Consider the following 16,587-nt stretch of genomic DNA (forward strand, 5'->3'; position numbering starts at 1 on the left):
TTCCGGGTCAATGGCTCCCAAACTCTAATTGGGCAGCTGCGGAGGATTTAAATTTAAACCGCCGGGAGAACGACGCTCCCCTCCTGGTCTCGCAGGTAGCTGCGCTGGTAAAGCAGGGGTGTGTTGACCCGGCTGCGGGACGCTTGTAAAGGCTGTGTTCACCCCCTTTCTCTTCCCAGAGAGAGGGGCTGTGCCGCTGCTTCGCGTGGCACCTGCAGCGGGGGAGCCGCGCAAGGCGGGGACCGTGGCGAGGAGGGACCCCTGAGGCAGACCCACCGGGGGAGCGGGGCGGCGGTGGCGGTAATAGTGATGTAGGCTCCTCAGGTTTAGGATTTGGGGCTTGTTTTGTAGGGGTTTTGGCTTATTCGGGCTGTTTTTCTGGGAGTGACGGGTCGTGTCTGTTGGAAACTTCTCTGAGCAGGGGTGGAGAGAGAAGAGCCTTTAGAGAGATTTTTGTTTGCCCCATGCTGACTTGCCTGCCCCCTTGTTTCATCCCCTTTGGCCTGCATTTGGTTTCATTTATGTCCATGTAAAATATTAAAGTAGGTTGTCCCCTTTAAACATTTTAGAGAATAACTGTAGTTGCTGTTACAGTCTTACTTCATGTCTCCTGTTCTTCCTGCCCCTTTCCTTCATTTCATCATTTTTCCTGATTACACCAATCACCAAAAAACCCCTGCTGTGGACTGTGCCTTAGCTAGGTGAAACAAGTGGAAAGGCAGATTTTGTGTTCTGAGAGTAAATGGTACGGATATTGCTTCTCTGCTGTCACAGCAGTGTTAAGGAACTGTGTTTCAGCAAAGTACAGGAAAAGTAAGGGGTCTTCATGAAGACATGTCACAGATAAGCACTTTTAACCCCTTGTCTTCATAATTGCCCTGGCACAGTAAGGCAAGTCTAGCTAGTCTTCTGGTTTAGTGGGAAGATTTTGTTCTAAGAACTTGATCTGCAAAAAGATAAAACAGGATTTGCACAGCTTATTGGAAGGTGAAGATAGAGGCCTCTTGCATAGTTATGTTAGTTTTTATTTCTCTTCTACTCTAGATTATGACTGCTTTCCAGCAAAAAATTTTAAACTTGATCAAGTGTTTCAGAAGACAATGGCATTTATTTTCAAGCTCTGAAAGGACTACTGTATGTGGAGCAGACTGCATGATCATGGCATTACAACTATCAATGGCTGAAGTCAATAAGCAGGTTAGCATTCCTTCAGTATCTTCTTGGTACTTAGTGCATCTCAAGCTTGTTCGCTTACTGGACTTTTTGCTTAGATGCCTATTTGAAATGGCCATTTTGGTCACTTTGTTATTGTTTTAACTAAGGGTTATATGGAAGAAAGCACTAAAATTAATATGGCTAAGCACACTGTTGAATCAGGGCTTTCAAAAAGAACCGCAAGACAGATGTGAGGGTGAAAGTGTTTTAAGTGTACATCTGAGTTGTAAACTTTAGTATTAATTACTAGTGTATTTGAGAAGTAAACTTTAGTGTTAAATACTACTGTATCAAATGTTTCTTCTGTGCTGTAGATTAGGGTGGGAGAACTAAGGTATTTGGGATGTCTTTTCTCTGAGTGCTCTGAAAATGCTTGAGAATGGCATGAGAAGAATATAAAATTGATTTGGTACAGTCTACATGAGTTGTACTTACAGCAGTCCATTTTTGGCTGCTGTTTTTCCTGTGGCTCATCAGATGAAGACCTATCATACAAGTCATGAGTGTGCACCCAGTACAGGTAGGAAATGTATGTCCTTCGTTGCATGTGTACAAGAATTGTTTGCCAAATGATAAATAAGAGATGTGACTCTTAATTGCCTCTTTAATAAGCACTGTGGCTGTCACAGCTGGAAGGTTGAGCATTAGCAATCATCTTAAACATACCAAAACCTGTTGCAATATACCGTCAGGCCTTTGCATGGGTCTCATCTAATAAGAACAATTGCAATAATCATTTTGACTATCTAAAGATACATATTTTCCTTTTTATTTTATTTTTTTTTTTTTTTAGGTCAGGAGGCTTAGTTGTTGGAAACAAATGACTGTTGTTGTAAGACTTGCCCAAATGTTGCATAGTAAATTAAACACATAGTATAAAACTTCAGTTAAAAAAACTCCAAACACAAACAAACCAAAACCAAACACCCATAAACAACAAAAAACTCAAATAAACAGAAAACCTGCTTCAGTTCCTACCCTCCTAGTTACAATGTATTATTTAAAAAAAATCACCATCTGTACTGGAAGAAGCTTATATCTTGAGAGAGATGTTTCCAGAACCACTCTTTAATTGAGTTCATCACCAGAAAAGGTTTTGCTGTGTAAAATGTAAAATCTCTTGTCTAAACATTAAATATAAAAATGGTCAATTCATCCCCACTGTAATAAACATTAGCAGAAATATTAAATTGCAAGATTCTAAATTGGTACTTCATGAAATGTAATATATTTCAGCCATGATCAAATGTCCTCACTATATTTGTGTAGGTAAAACTAGAAAATTATTGTGTCAAAATGAGTTCTTGGAGAACTGATGAAGTTCAATAATGCAAAACTTCCTTAAGCTGTTGGTCAGTTGGCATATGCTTACTGCAACACACCATGTTATTTTTTAAATTATTTTTTAAAACCAGAGACTCTTGATGAATTGACTATGTAAGTCATAGAATACGTTGTCACAGTCAGCACCTGCTCATGAGGGAGTACAATTTGACTTAGTTTTAAAATATCTTTGCAGCACTAATATAAACTTCGTTAATCTCTGCAGGTCCTTTGTCTGGTGAGGAAAGATTTTGATTTATTAGATACTATATTAAAGTTGTACTTCAATTTAGTACTCCTGAAGGATTTTGTTTCAAAACAAAGTGAGAAAACAACTTTTTTCTTCCCCCCTGACCCCCACCCTACTGCTGTTTTGATTTGTTTAAATTGGATTTTGACATGTTTACATGCCATTTTAATATTCTGATGATCTGGAGAATAGCATGCAAGTTCATAGTACTGCATTATCATAACCCATGCACAAATTAGAAAGCAAAAAAGTACTCTGAAAGTAATATGTGGGGGTACTGTTTAATTTTCACTCATAGTTCTTAGTCTAGGCAATATCAAAATAGTTGATATTTTGATGTTGGCTTCGTATATTTTAATCAGGTCTGCTGGGAAAGTTGTGCTACATATGCTAGAACCCAAAGGAGGGATCTCTTGGGTGGAAAAACTTAAATTATTAGAACTGCTTCTGACCCATTTTTATATTTAGTTTTGTGTTCAGTTGCTAATGGTGTTTGTAGATAATTATTTTATCCAGATTAAAGTTGCTTTATATGAAAATGTAATGAAATAAAACCTTTGAGCTACACAGGAGTTATCTGCCTTTACTGACATAGCAAAGCAAGGCTTGCCACTCAGTTGCAGGGCATTTATATCATGTTATGTAATGAATTACATGACCATAAAATGTTGGGGTTTTTTGCTGCCACATTACTGGGGAAGGCTTTAGGTACTGGTAGTATGAACTCTGTTTCTTTGATGAAAACTGAAAAACTTGCTAGAGTTGCAAAATTACTTGTTGCATGTATTCTGATGTCTAACTCGAAGGACCTCAGCTGAAAAAGTTTAACAGCTTGAAGTGAGGGCTAGTATGTTGATCAAAGAGCATGGTGGGGACAAAAATGAGGAGCCTGGTTGTGAAAGAGGAGGGGGAAGAACAAGTAGTAAGGAAGTCACAGATTTCATGTGAAGGAGGAAGTGGTGAGGGGAAGTTGGATTGGGAGGATGCAGAGTATAGCAGTATGGAAAGGTCTGCAATAAACATGGCTATGAGAAAGCAGAGACTGTGATGGACATTGGCTAAGAGTGTCCCGAGATTTGAGAGCAAGGTGAAAACAGGCACAGGATATAAGTTATGGGTGTGTAGGGAGATCAGCAACTTCTAGCTGGAATCTTGGAAAGCTGGAGAACAGTACAGGAGTAGAAGCCCAGGGTCAGTGGTCAAGAGATGATGGAAAACAGGTTAATAATTAATTAGTGAATAAAGAACCAAATTGTGAATTAGAGGCCAGAAATATGTGTGTGAATCTGCATCTCAAACCCTGTGTTTTGTCTCCATTACCATTAGCTCAGCCTAATCAGTAGCAGAATTCTCTGTATTTTTGCTTTGATAAGTAGCATCTTCATGCAATTCTTTGTTTGTGTACATAGCTTAGTTTACAGGGATTGAAACTGGTTTTCTGGCTTTCTCAGTGTTGTAGTCTTTAACCATTGACAATACATTCATTTCCTTTATTGGCAACCAAAAGAGATGGGCTCAGATTTCTTGCGGTTCCTTATACCCTCACACTGAACTGGAAAACTTAATTAAAATGTCTGACGCTCAGTGAGCTAATCCACACCCCCGCTCCCTCAACTGTGAATTGCTTGGTTTAAAAACGGGTACTTTACTGAATGTATAAAAGACAATGTGAAGGATTAAACAAATAGGATTATGTATTGTACTTTATTTCTTTCTTAGAGTGCAGCAATAACTGCTCTCTCCTGTTGCTGCTTATTGACACAACTGGATAGTATCTGGCTTGCATCCTACTTCTTTCAGTAGGATGCAAACTTTTCATCACTTGATTTGTGACTCAAATAACAGGGCTTTGTCAGTTACATGGCTTGTCTTTAAATTTCTGTAAATTTCAGCTCTTCTCTCTGTTCCTATCTCCTGTTACACTTTCACCTTTTTATCTGTCATTTATGCTGTGGTGCTGTACGTGTGACCTTTGACTGTACTAGGTTTACTCACAACTTTGTTTCTTTAGTTATTTCTGCTTCATAAATGAGATTACATGTAACATTATGGACTACATAGTGTCTCTCATTCTTAGTCTCCTGTTCTCCCATGTAGATATAACTTTTAAAGAAAAGTTTATTCCATTTTTTCCTCTTAGTTTAGAACTGCACAACAAAACTACAAGCTTATTGCTTTACAGTTAAGCATTCACATTTCTAAATGCTTACGTATGATGACTTAATACACCCCTACATATAAATGTAGTAATAGCAAATGTCCCCATATTAATGTAAGTCCTTTGGAAAAAATATGAGAAACTAATATATAAATATGTTTTTAGTCATTCTTGTTGATGCATTTTCTGCTTCTGTCCACCAAAGTTCAACAGGGCACTCCTCTCAAGAGTTAGAGAAGAAAGGGTCTTCTGTGATACAAGCCTCTTAAGTTACTTTGTGATAAATTTGAGTTTTGTTTTTTTTGCCTAGAATAGGGAAAGGTTCTTCAGTTGCTCTAAAATGCTTTAAGTTACTTTGCTACCCACACATTTGTTATTTAGTTACTTTATCTGCTATTTTAAATTAACTCTCTAATCAATAATTCTACTAATTTTCTGAGAAGCTGTAATTCTTTTTCATTGTTGGAAGTTGGGGAGAATGCAGAGGGGCACATAAAGTGTAATCTAATAGTTTTGACAGGGAGAATGAGCCAGAAGCCTGGGTATAAGGTTGTAGCCTATCCTGTTACTGTTATTGTACTAGTAATAGATAGGTGTGGGTTGCTTTAATGTATTTGTTAGACGTATGTAGCAATACTATCAATGTTATGCTAAAGTACAACTGTACTAGCACAGGGGAAAAGAGCTCTTTTTTTGGACATGACATGTTTTCCTAGATTATTGCTTGAAGCAAGGTGATAGAGCTATAATTGTTGCCTTTGGGATGTAAATGCCTGCTGTGCTGAAAACTACTTCTGCAGATAAATAACTGTGCAAGCAGTAGTCCTGTGAAAGTCAATGTCTCTTCTTACGAGTAAAGTTCAATATGCATACCTGGTATGTAACTTCACTGTAAAGGCAAAGCGCTGGAAGAACTTCGACTATAAGACTTTATTAAATATTAGTTTATTTTTAAAAAATATATATGCAGCTTGGTTAAAAGTTATTCTTAAAGCTACATTGAATACAAAACAATCTTTGCTTTTTTCTATTAGAAACATGGAGATTTCACAGTATCACTTAGTGATTTGTTGGAAACTTGGAAATACTTGTTATATGACAAACTGGGATTATCATATGAAAACATGAAAGAACCTGAAAATTATGCTGACATGAAAAAAGCCTATCATGCCTTCTTAGCAAGAAGCAGTATGCTAGATCTGATAGATATATATGAGAAGTGCTATGGTCTTGGACTTGTATCTGAAGATGAAAGCATAGCTCCTGTGAGTATTTTGTTTGTTTGATCTCTTTTTTTTTTTGTTGTTTTGTTTTGGTTTTTTTGGTTTGGTTTTTTTTTTTTTTTTTGGCATATTTTTATTCCAGTTATGGATTTATGACACTTCTAAATATACATAGGAGCTCTCAATTATTCACGAGTTACTTTGCTCTTCTACTGGAGAAACAGATGAGTTTAAATTCTTAACTCCTTTAAAGAGATCTTAAATTCACTCAAACTATTTCTTCCTGTTGTCCTGATGGATAGGTGAGTCTCATAGCTCTTCTATGATTGTATCGCTCTTTGCCAGAAATGGAACTGAAAAATGAACTGTAGAGATTTGATAAGACTGGAACAAAGCTTAGTGATTAACACGTAATGGAATTTTGATTGTATGTTGATATCCAGTAAAAATATTTTTAATGGTTATCTTAAAAATACCATGCTCTTTAAAAGCAAAAAACTTCCTTGTACTACAAGTAGTTTCATTTTTCCAGGAGCCACTTCAGCCACTCAGTCAGCAGCTCTGTTGCAGTTTATTGCAGCTCAGATGCTCTTATGACGTTGCATGTGATGCCGTGCCCTAAGCTAGAGAAGTTCTAGTGTGTATTCCATTCTTAGACTGTAAAAGTATGAAAAATGAATATGATTAATTTTTTTTGGATAAAAATATTTGTAAATAGCAATTAAGCTTGAAACACAACCATTCCACATGATTTTATTTGATTTTGTGCTCTTTAGAGCATGGAAAGGTCAAAAGACAAAGGATATCTATACTAGAAAATGAATGGATTGGATTTGTAATAAATATAAATATAAATGATGTTGGATTTAGATGCAGGTACTTCTAGCTTTTAATGATAGAGAGGAGTTAATTGTCTGCTTTTACTGTCCACTCACAGTATTACAGACTTAAAAAATTACTGTTTATTTAATCTTCTGGATTTGATGTATGTTTAATTAGATGGTCAGTTTAATATGAGGGAAGATACACCTATCAGTAACTGAAAGTTAATTGAACCGAAGTATGTTATGGACATACCATACTACAGAATATATAATAATATACCATGAATATATAATAACATAACCATGAATTACTAGCAATAGCATGATTAAAACTGTTCACCTTCCAGCCCTAGTAAGAATGAAAAGCTTTCTCCATGTGGTCAAATATTGCCAAGAGAGGTTGTGGAATCTCACCTCTGGTGATATGAAAACTGCGCTCAGTATTTCACTGAGCAACCTGATAAAACCGATCCTGCTTCAAGCATGGTTTGTGCTAGATGATCTCAGTAGTTCCCTTTTAACCAGTTTATTGTGTGATTCTATGACAAGTATGCTTGTAACCAGCTTGTCTACTTACTTAAAGATTCAGAGAGTGTACACTCAAACACTCATGTGATCATTGGGCACAAAAGAGATTATAAGCAGAACTTAAATTCAGTAAAGGCATGGAAACTGTGTTTTTCTTTTTTTTTCTTTTTTTTTTTTTTTTTTTTAATTCCTGTTTTTGTGGGGAAAATGGAGAACTTGGATGGGTTAATGAGCTCTTCCTAAACAGGAAGAAAATATAAGCAAATATAAGCAAAATAAATGCAAAATATAAGCAGCTCCTTTTAGGGCAAATGTATTACATACCTTAGGAAAAATATCTTAAACAGTTATTTTGAATCTTACATCTCTACTGAATGAATCTTATTTCTCTACTAACACAGTTGTACTTTTTAAGACTAAAACCAGAAGTAGGTTGTAAGGGCTGTGTTAACCTCAAAACTCTAGCAAACTGGTGGAAACATAGTTTTGCCAGGTTTTAATACTACTTTTGCTTTTTAGTTATCTCCATATTTATTCTAATCTCTGTTAAAGGTACAATTGTTGGAATTTATTTCTGGAATAGTGAATGTACAAGAAAACTGTGATTCTGTTTTTTCTACTCCTTCCACACCAGTCAACAGACATGGCCATGAGAATGTGAAGGTAAAAATTTTTTTTGTCTCTTTTGTAGTGTTATGTATATATTGAAAAGATGAAATATAACATAGTTTCCTTTTCCAGTCATCGGCATTAAAATGTTATGTATTCAAACTCTGTATTAATTGAGGATATTGTAGGTGTGTGTATGAGGCTAAGAGCGGAATTCTGTAGTCTGGAAGTCTTCTTTTATGGCAGGCATTTGGTGTAGATTTAATCTACCTTGAAACCCCAGGGAATAAATTCTTCTACAAGTACACCATCACTTAAACATTGTCGTGACTAAGAGTTAAATAATTTGCCTAATACTACAAACTGAAGTGGTAGGTGGAGTAAACTTCAATTTCATTTTATTAGCTCCTACTCCCTTACATATGGAATAAATCTGAAGAGCCACTGCAGTCATAGCTATAGCACAGCAACAATGTTTGTCTGTCCCAGTAGAGGACTTGAGGACTTTCTGGGAACACCAGATGCTTTGATTTTTAGCCTTTTAACCCCCAAAGCAAGAATCTCAGAATACTCTGTAACATTACTTTAAATGCAGGAGCTTTAGTTATTTCCAAACATGCTTTCCTCATAATAAGTGGCAATTTCAATTCAATAATTGGGTACAGCTCAAAATATTGCTGAACAAGAAAACATTTTCTGAACTAGTGTTCTCCCCTAAATAGCGCTTCTACCACTTACGTAATGGCTTTTTTCCTGCTCTCACTTGTGTAGTAAAAATAGTCTTTTCAGACTATCACACATAGTTTGGTGGTTTTAGTGCCTATGATTGTCATATACATCCCATCAAATAAGAAGACATTCCATAGCAAATATAGTTTTTTCTCATTATCTTTCCTCTTGTTAATGGCCTTTATTTGGTCTTTTCTTTGCTTGCAACAAAACAGAATTCTTTGGTTCTGGGACCGTTGTTCTTACAGGATCCAGAATAGTGCAGCAATATAAGCAATTACGATCTTATGTTTCGGTTATGTGGGTGGAGCTGGGTTACAGTTTATGTCCAAACTCAATCAGTGGAGTTTCTCTGATTGAAATCCCTTGAGAGCCAAGGGAGAAATTACTGAATCTGGTGCTGAGCTGGTGAGTTGTTTAAAATCTTAGCCTGTTGGAAGTTAATGACAAATGACAAATCCTTATGTGGTTTAATAGTGCTAGTTTTTTGCCTTGGGATAGAGAAGGATTGTACCTGAAGAGGTTTCTAAGTAGAAATTGATAGCCAATTTTAATAGCTGGAGATTCAACCCTCAAATATTTTGTGAATATTCAAGTACAGTATAAATGATTTTAACATGTTAATCATGCTTGCCTTTCAATACTTCTGGAATCCCCATACATATCTAATTAACAAAAAAAGTATATATATAAAAAAAAAAGAATATAACTTAGAGACAGGATGACCAATTTGTGTGATGCTTTCTTATGCAGGTGACAATCCTGGCAAAGAAATGTGTTTGTTCATATTTAAGCCTGTTGGTGAATTCTAAGGATGATCTGGCATTGGCTCATATTCTGAATGTTCCTGACAGAGGACTTGATAGAGAAGCCTTCACTAACCTAAAACATGCCTCACAGGAGAGGAAAATGTCCATTTTCCTGGTACGTGTCAAGAAACTTGCTGTAGATCAGAAGAAATGAAAAACATTTATAAATATAAAATACTGCTTTAATCTCATATGCATGACTGACATTTGCAAGCCAACTCAAATGCCACCATAAATATGGTTTCTAGGTTCAAAAGATGCAGCAGAGATTCTATGTGAATAAACAGGTGCTTGCTTGGTCATAAGATTGTAAAGATGCACAGAAAAATAGTTGTGTGCATGTGTACATTGAGCTCTAAAATGTGATGTTGTAAAAATGGGCATCGAAATTGTTCATCCTAAACAGTGACTGAAATCCTGAAATATTTCCTATCTTAATAATAAAAAGCATATCTTATGTTTGCTTTTAAAATTTTGAAATCTTGGTAAGTAGTGTGAAGTGAGATCATGGCTATGCATATCAAAATAAAAAGGCAAAGGAAGAAAAGATAGCATTAGACTACATGTTGCTGCTTACCAGACACCTCTAAAAGCAGTTGTGGTGGATTAATACTTGCCAGGTACCTGCCAAAGCTGCTCTATCACTCCCCTCCTCAGATGGATGGGGAGAGTAAAATAGAATGAAAGGCTTTTGGGTTGAGGTAAGGACAGGGAGAGATCATTCAGCAATTAGTCATGGGCAAAACAGAGTCTACTTGTGGGAAAAATTGGTTTATTACGAATCAAATCAGAACAGGTTAATGAGAAATAAGCCCAATTCTTAAAACACTTTTCTCCTACCCTTCCCTTCTTCCCAGGCTTAACTTCACTCCTGCTTTTTTTCTCTACCTCCTCCCTCCACAGTAGTGCAGGGTCACAGGAAATAAGGGTTGTGGTCAGTTCATCACATGTTGTCTCTACCATTCCTTGACTCCTCACACTCTTCCCCTGCTCCAGCATGGAGTCCCTCCCATGGGGAAACAGTCCTCCACAGACTTGAGTTGCATCCTCCCAGAGGCTGCAGTTCTTCACAAACTGCTCCAGTGTGGGTCCCTTCAATGGGGTGCAGTCCTCCAGGAACAGACTGCTCCAGTGTGGGTCTCCTGCAGGTTCACAAGTCCTGCCAGCAAATCCGGTCCATCATGGGCTCCTCTCTCCACGGGGCCATAGGTCCTCCCAGGAGCCTGCTCTAGTACAGACTTCCCATGGGGTCACAGCTTCCTTTGGGCATCCCCCTGCTCTGGTGTGGGGTCCTCCGTGGGCTGCAGGGTGGTTATCTGCTCCATCTGGACCTCCATGGGCTGCAGGGGGATGGCCTGCCTCACCATGGTCTGCATCATGGGCTACAGGGGAATCTCTGCTCCAGCACCTGGAGCACCTCTTCGCCTCTTTCACTGACCTTGATGTCTGCAGAGCTGCTTCTCTCACATATTCTCTTTCCTCCTCCAACTGCCATTGTATAGTTTTTTGTCCACTTCTCAAATATGTTATCCCATAGCTGCTACCAGTGTCACTGATCAACTCATGTCTGGCCAAGTGGCAGGTCCATCTTGGAGCCAGCTGGTATTGACTCTATCAGCCGCAGGGAAAGCTTCTAACAGGTTCTTACAGAAGCTACAGCTACCACAAACTTTCCATGCAAACCCAATACAGCAATGAGGTTCACTAAATATCACAAAGCCGTGTTAACATTAACAAAACCAACCTACATATTACAATGCATTTCAGTTTTAAAGTGCTGTATGTTGATTATACTAACACAGCATTTTCTGTGCATGTTAAACTTGAGACATCTGGAACCTAAAGTATTTTTGTGTACAAACTGCTTTTCTTAGAGCAGTCTTGTCATAAAACTGTGCCTTTGACCTCAATACTAGAACAGAGAACAAAATTTGAAAGGGCAGTGCAGTTTTCTCACCTTTGACTCAGAATTTGGAGAGAGTAATGCTTTCCAGTCATTGATAAGTCTTGAAATATTCTTCAAGATGTGATTGATATGGGACACTCTTGATCCCAAAGGCACAGAGATGGAAAAACCCCCTCAAGACAGTGGTATATTCTTTCTTCAATGCTCTTGTATAGGAATATAAAAAGCTACAGAATCAATGTGCAGTGCTTACAGAGGCTTGTTGATAAATAATCTAGTCTGATATGTGAGGTGCATTTATACTTCCAGTTGTTATAGTCAGCACAGAGCCATCTCAAAAATAGTTGGAATAAGATGAGTAAGAATTCTTTCTCCAAATAACCACCGTAGGCCCTCATATTAAAAATAATCAAATTTTGCATGCACAGTGGCCTCAGTGCAGACAAAGGAAAAACAGTATGGGTATGTAACAGTCACTGAAGCAGCTGCATTCTCTGATTTTTATGGTTGAATAAATATGGAAAATTTGTGAAATCTCAATTCCAGAATTAATTATTTTAGCTCCTAATGCTCTGTTAACATTGTATATATATAAAAAAGCATGTATTTGGACTGAATTTGTTATGTCTTCCTCATGGTTGCCAGAGGGGAAACTTCTCTACCGTGTAAAGAAGTCATCTTTCTGTCATCTGTGTATTGTAGAAATCTTGCAAAGCCAGAATATTTTCCATTGAGAAGGCAAGGTCCTATGAACTGCACTTGATCCACAGGAAATCTTTAGCACAAAGGCAAGAATACTGGCAGGTTTACTTTCTTTGCTAGAGTAATTCCAGTTGTACTCTTTCCAGTCCTAAGAGCTTTATGATTTAGCTGTATAGTCTGAAATTAAAATTTATATGTAGAATTAATATTACTGCATCTGTGTCAAGTGTATTGGATTGTTATCTTTGCTTTCACCTTTCTGGAGAACTGCCAGGCTTTTTATTCTGACTGTTGTCTTAAACTTTGAAGGATTATCATCTAAAGTATACTGCTTTTGGGACATCTCTTGGTTTAGTGTCTTTATAGCATATAAAAATATATAGGAACTTTTAGAATTGGGTACCTGTGATAACTTGTAATTTTTCAGAAGCTTTGATTATACATTATTTTTATTTGCACCTTTGAAAATAGATACACTACTGTGGTCACCTTTTGCATGCTTTGTGTTAAGGTTGTTCTTAGGTCATAGAGAGCTTTCTGGATAGAAGAGTAGTTTATGTGGGATCATCATGAGCATTTAAACAACAGCAACAATTACAGAAAAATCCATACCATGTGTTAATAAAGTTTTTCCTAAGCTGTCAAGAAACCAATGTAAATATCAAATTAGCTGGGTCATTTTTGCTTTGGCTTGTGATTGTTTTTTTTAATACTGCTGCACTCTAAGTATTGATCTTGCAAATATTTGTGGTGAGATGTACAAAGCTTGACATTAAGAGGTGTTCTATTGATTTCAGTTAAATTATTTCTGCTATCAACCAGCTGTTAAGCAGTGTTTGCAAATCTGTATCAGAGGCTTACTTCAACACACATACATTTTGCATATGTCTACAGTTTCATATTTCTGAATATTTCTCCTAATAGATGGCAACATCCTTTATCCGAACTGTAGAACTTGGAGGAAGAGGCTGTGCATCTTCATTATTTGATCCTTTAAGAGCTCATGTAAAGGGATTATCAAACTTCATTAATTTTATTGATAAGCTGCAGGAGATTCTTGGGGAAATCTTAAATCCAAGGTAATAGAATTTTCTGTTATATTTTTGTCTTGTCTAGCACCCTTTTTTCTTGTGCATGTGTCTTGAGGAATGAAAGAAAATCTAATTGTTTACTTGTAAACATTTATTCTGAATTATTAAACAACTTAAACCTTATTAGAAAATAGAAATATTTGAAAAACGAGTGGGGTAAGCATGTATATTTTTGAGGTTATTTGTATTACTTTTTTATCAAATCAGTGTATTTATGGCTATTTGGTTAGTTCTCTAGTTGTAGATGAACTTGCAAAGATTTCAGTTTAGTGGCTCTGGTAAGTACATAGACTGATACATGCTTTATTTCTTGCTAGTTAATTACTTGTCATTTCATTGTATATGCCTTTATATGAAGGAGTCTTTATTGCTGATGACAAATGACTACATTAGTTATTTATACTTAGCCTTTTCTTTTTTTCTTTTTTTTTTTTTTTTTTTAGCTACATATGTGAAGTACAAGAATTATTTCTTAGGAAGGTTCTGATGAAGTCACTGATTTTGAATGTTTTTAAGACCTGAAGTTAAACTTTTGGGCAGGCTTATAAATGTGAGATTAATTAGAGAGAAGTGTAGTTGTAACACAGGAATTCGAATTGGTAAGTGCTGACATTAGTACACAAGGAAGAGCAATTTTCTAAAGTAGTTTTTTCATTTATCATCACTAATTTTTCTATGCAAAACTTCAGCAAATAAGCTGTTCTTGACAGTTAATTATTTTAGTTTGAATTGAGTCTAATCCACACAGTTGAAACCAAAATGCTATAAGCAAACCATAAACATTATTTTAATTACTGTTCAGATTGCATTGAAGCTGGAAGTGGGAAGTATTTCTGAAGCTGTTTTGCAGGTTTTGTTTTACTTTTTGATTCTGCTGCTTTGTTCTTTCATTTCAATGTTCTGGATGCCAGAGACATGCTGTCTGTGCTGGTGATTAAAGAAAACTTTTGAGTTAACATCTAATGTATGCTTTTTTCTTTATTTAAATCTTATCTGGCACTGTACATTGATAAAAGTGAGAAATAAAAAAAACATGTGCATGAACTTTTTAGGGTGGAAAGACCACTTTTTCAGGTATATACAGTTCAGAAAATTATAAACAAACATAAAATGCTACATCTTCTGCATAAGGCATATGAGAGAGTGGGATAGTTGCTGGGAATTTAGTTTGTAGTTGGAAATGTTCTCTGGAGCTTGGAAATTCATTTCAGCATTTGGGTATTTATTCTGTTGCTTTCTCTACTGTACCTGCTATCCCATTTATTCTGGGATATAAAAGTTGTTAATGTAAGATTCTAGCATGTTCATTAGGTTGCATGTATACCTGTAGGTGGTGTTGGTTGTATCACTGACCAAGAATGGAAGCTAGCTGTACTGTGGTGCTTCTAGCATCTCTTGTACTCTATCAGGCTTTATAACCTCACAAGGTAGAATACTAGTATTGTTTTTACATATGTATCTATATAGTAGCTCAGTGCTTATGGAAATATACCAGTTAGTTGGCTGTCTTTGGGAGAACCTTCATGAGTGTGCTGAAGTTCTCAAATGTTATAGAACTCGTATACAGCTTAGAATCTATAAGGGTCACAACACTGGTGAACAGAAAGATAATATCTTTCTTTAGTTTACTGTTCTTTAGTGTTTGGTAAGCCGTATGAGGGGGGACTGTCTATATGTCCTGCCTGTGATATTACGGTTACTATGAATTCCACAAGATACAGTTCTATACCAGAACTAGTTCTAAACTAGTTCTGTCACTGCTGCAATCTAAAGAGTAGAGGGGAAAAAGGCTACAATGCAGCAAAAGTTTCAGTTGCTTAGTCTTTAGAAACCTGCTGAGAAATCTAAGAGCAAACTGGACAACCAGTCTGTGGTATTGCTGTTTCTCTGATATAGAGATTAGCTAAACTGCAAAGCCCAGGTCTCAGTATTTGCTATGCCACAAATGTGCAGTATTTTGGGGGTTTTTACTTAATTATTAGAAGTCTTTTTTATTTCAGTTTCATCTTGTTACAGTGGGCATCTTATGAAACTTTCAGGTAAGAAAGTGAACAGTAGATGAGATGAGGGAAGGGAAAGTTGTCAAACAGTGGAAACACAATTGAACTATCATTATTTGATTCAAATATGGCACAGTGTAAGCAGATGTGGTAGCAGAAGAAATGGAAAGGTATGATGAACTTTGATAGTTTCAGGGTATTTACTGAGCAAAACAAACGTTCTTACAAATCTCGGGAATTTTGAAATAGTGCAACTTTTCCTCTCCTCATTCTCCAAATATCTAAGATTAGAAGAAATCTAATCAAGATCTTTCAAGAATCAGTAGCATGAACATTCCTTAAAGTTTGTGATTGCTGTAAAACTTGTAACCCTAAAACTGTTTACACATTCTGTATGTATAAGACTTGGACAATGTTTATGCAGTAAATAGCTTGAATGTCCTACTTTCTGTGCCTTGTTTCTTGACAAGAAACTTATCAATGTTGTGTTTGTCAGTGAAGTGGATGAGGATTATATACCTGAGGATCTGGAAACTCTTTTCTGTTGGTATAAATGAAAAAGTGTAGCACTAATCAATCGTCCTAGAAATCCTTCTCTTTTAGGCCAAACTATAAAGCTTCTTGCATCTGAAAGACACGTGCTTATTTCCAGAATGACTTTTTTCAAGTTCGTAAAAGATGTGGGTGACTTAAAACTGAATGATGGAAAGACATTTTGCTTACTGCTTACTGCACTTGCTAGTCCATATAGAGATGTGTGTGTGTGTATACATATGTATACTTCAAAAGTCCCCAACGATTTTGTAGAGAAGCAAAGTTGGTAAATTTTCTTCAGTTGATCGCTGACTTCGCTGTAAGCACTGACCACTAGGTGACACTATTGCACAGCTCACGTTAGTAGCTGTTTAAAGTTAGCTGTATTGTTCCATTCAACACGCTTGAGCAAGCGCGATGCTTTGGAGTGGGTCTTCATTTCAGGTCCGTGAGTAGTCTTCTACAGTCAATTGTAGAAATTATAAAGCTTGACTTGATCATGTACGTGCATTGGTGCATTTAGCTTTTCCTTGACAGAGAAAATGCTATTTTGTAGGTGTTGCTGTGATTGCATCTGGAGATGCAATAGTATTTTGGGAGAGAAAGCATATGAAACTTTATCTGGTCTTGTGCCGAATGTTTGGGTTAACTGAATAGTGTCCACCCAGCCCTGGAGTTGTGTTCTA

At 36.6% G+C, this 16,587-nt stretch overlaps 1 protein-coding gene across 1 annotated transcript in view; it reads left to right on the top strand.

Moving 5' to 3' along the window:
• The first annotated feature begins 42 nt into the window (after positions 1 to 42).
• PARPBP (PARP1 binding protein) overlaps positions 43 to 16,587 on the top strand; it is a 50,207-nt gene continuing 33,662 nt past the window's right edge. The window contains 6 exon segments of the mRNA XM_030479811.1: positions 43 to 95; positions 1,045 to 1,197; positions 5,981 to 6,211; positions 8,074 to 8,184; positions 9,613 to 9,783; positions 13,201 to 13,355. Of these exon segments, the coding sequence (XP_030335671.1) occupies positions 1,048 to 1,197; positions 5,981 to 6,211; positions 8,074 to 8,184; positions 9,613 to 9,783; positions 13,201 to 13,355 (818 nt within the window). The 5' untranslated portion in view covers positions 43 to 95; positions 1,045 to 1,047.

This window comes from Strigops habroptila, chromosome 3 (genome assembly GCF_004027225.2).
Source record: "Strigops habroptila isolate Jane chromosome 3, bStrHab1.2.pri, whole genome shotgun sequence".
NCBI classification, from domain to species: domain Eukaryota; kingdom Metazoa; phylum Chordata; class Aves; order Psittaciformes; family Psittacidae; genus Strigops; species Strigops habroptila.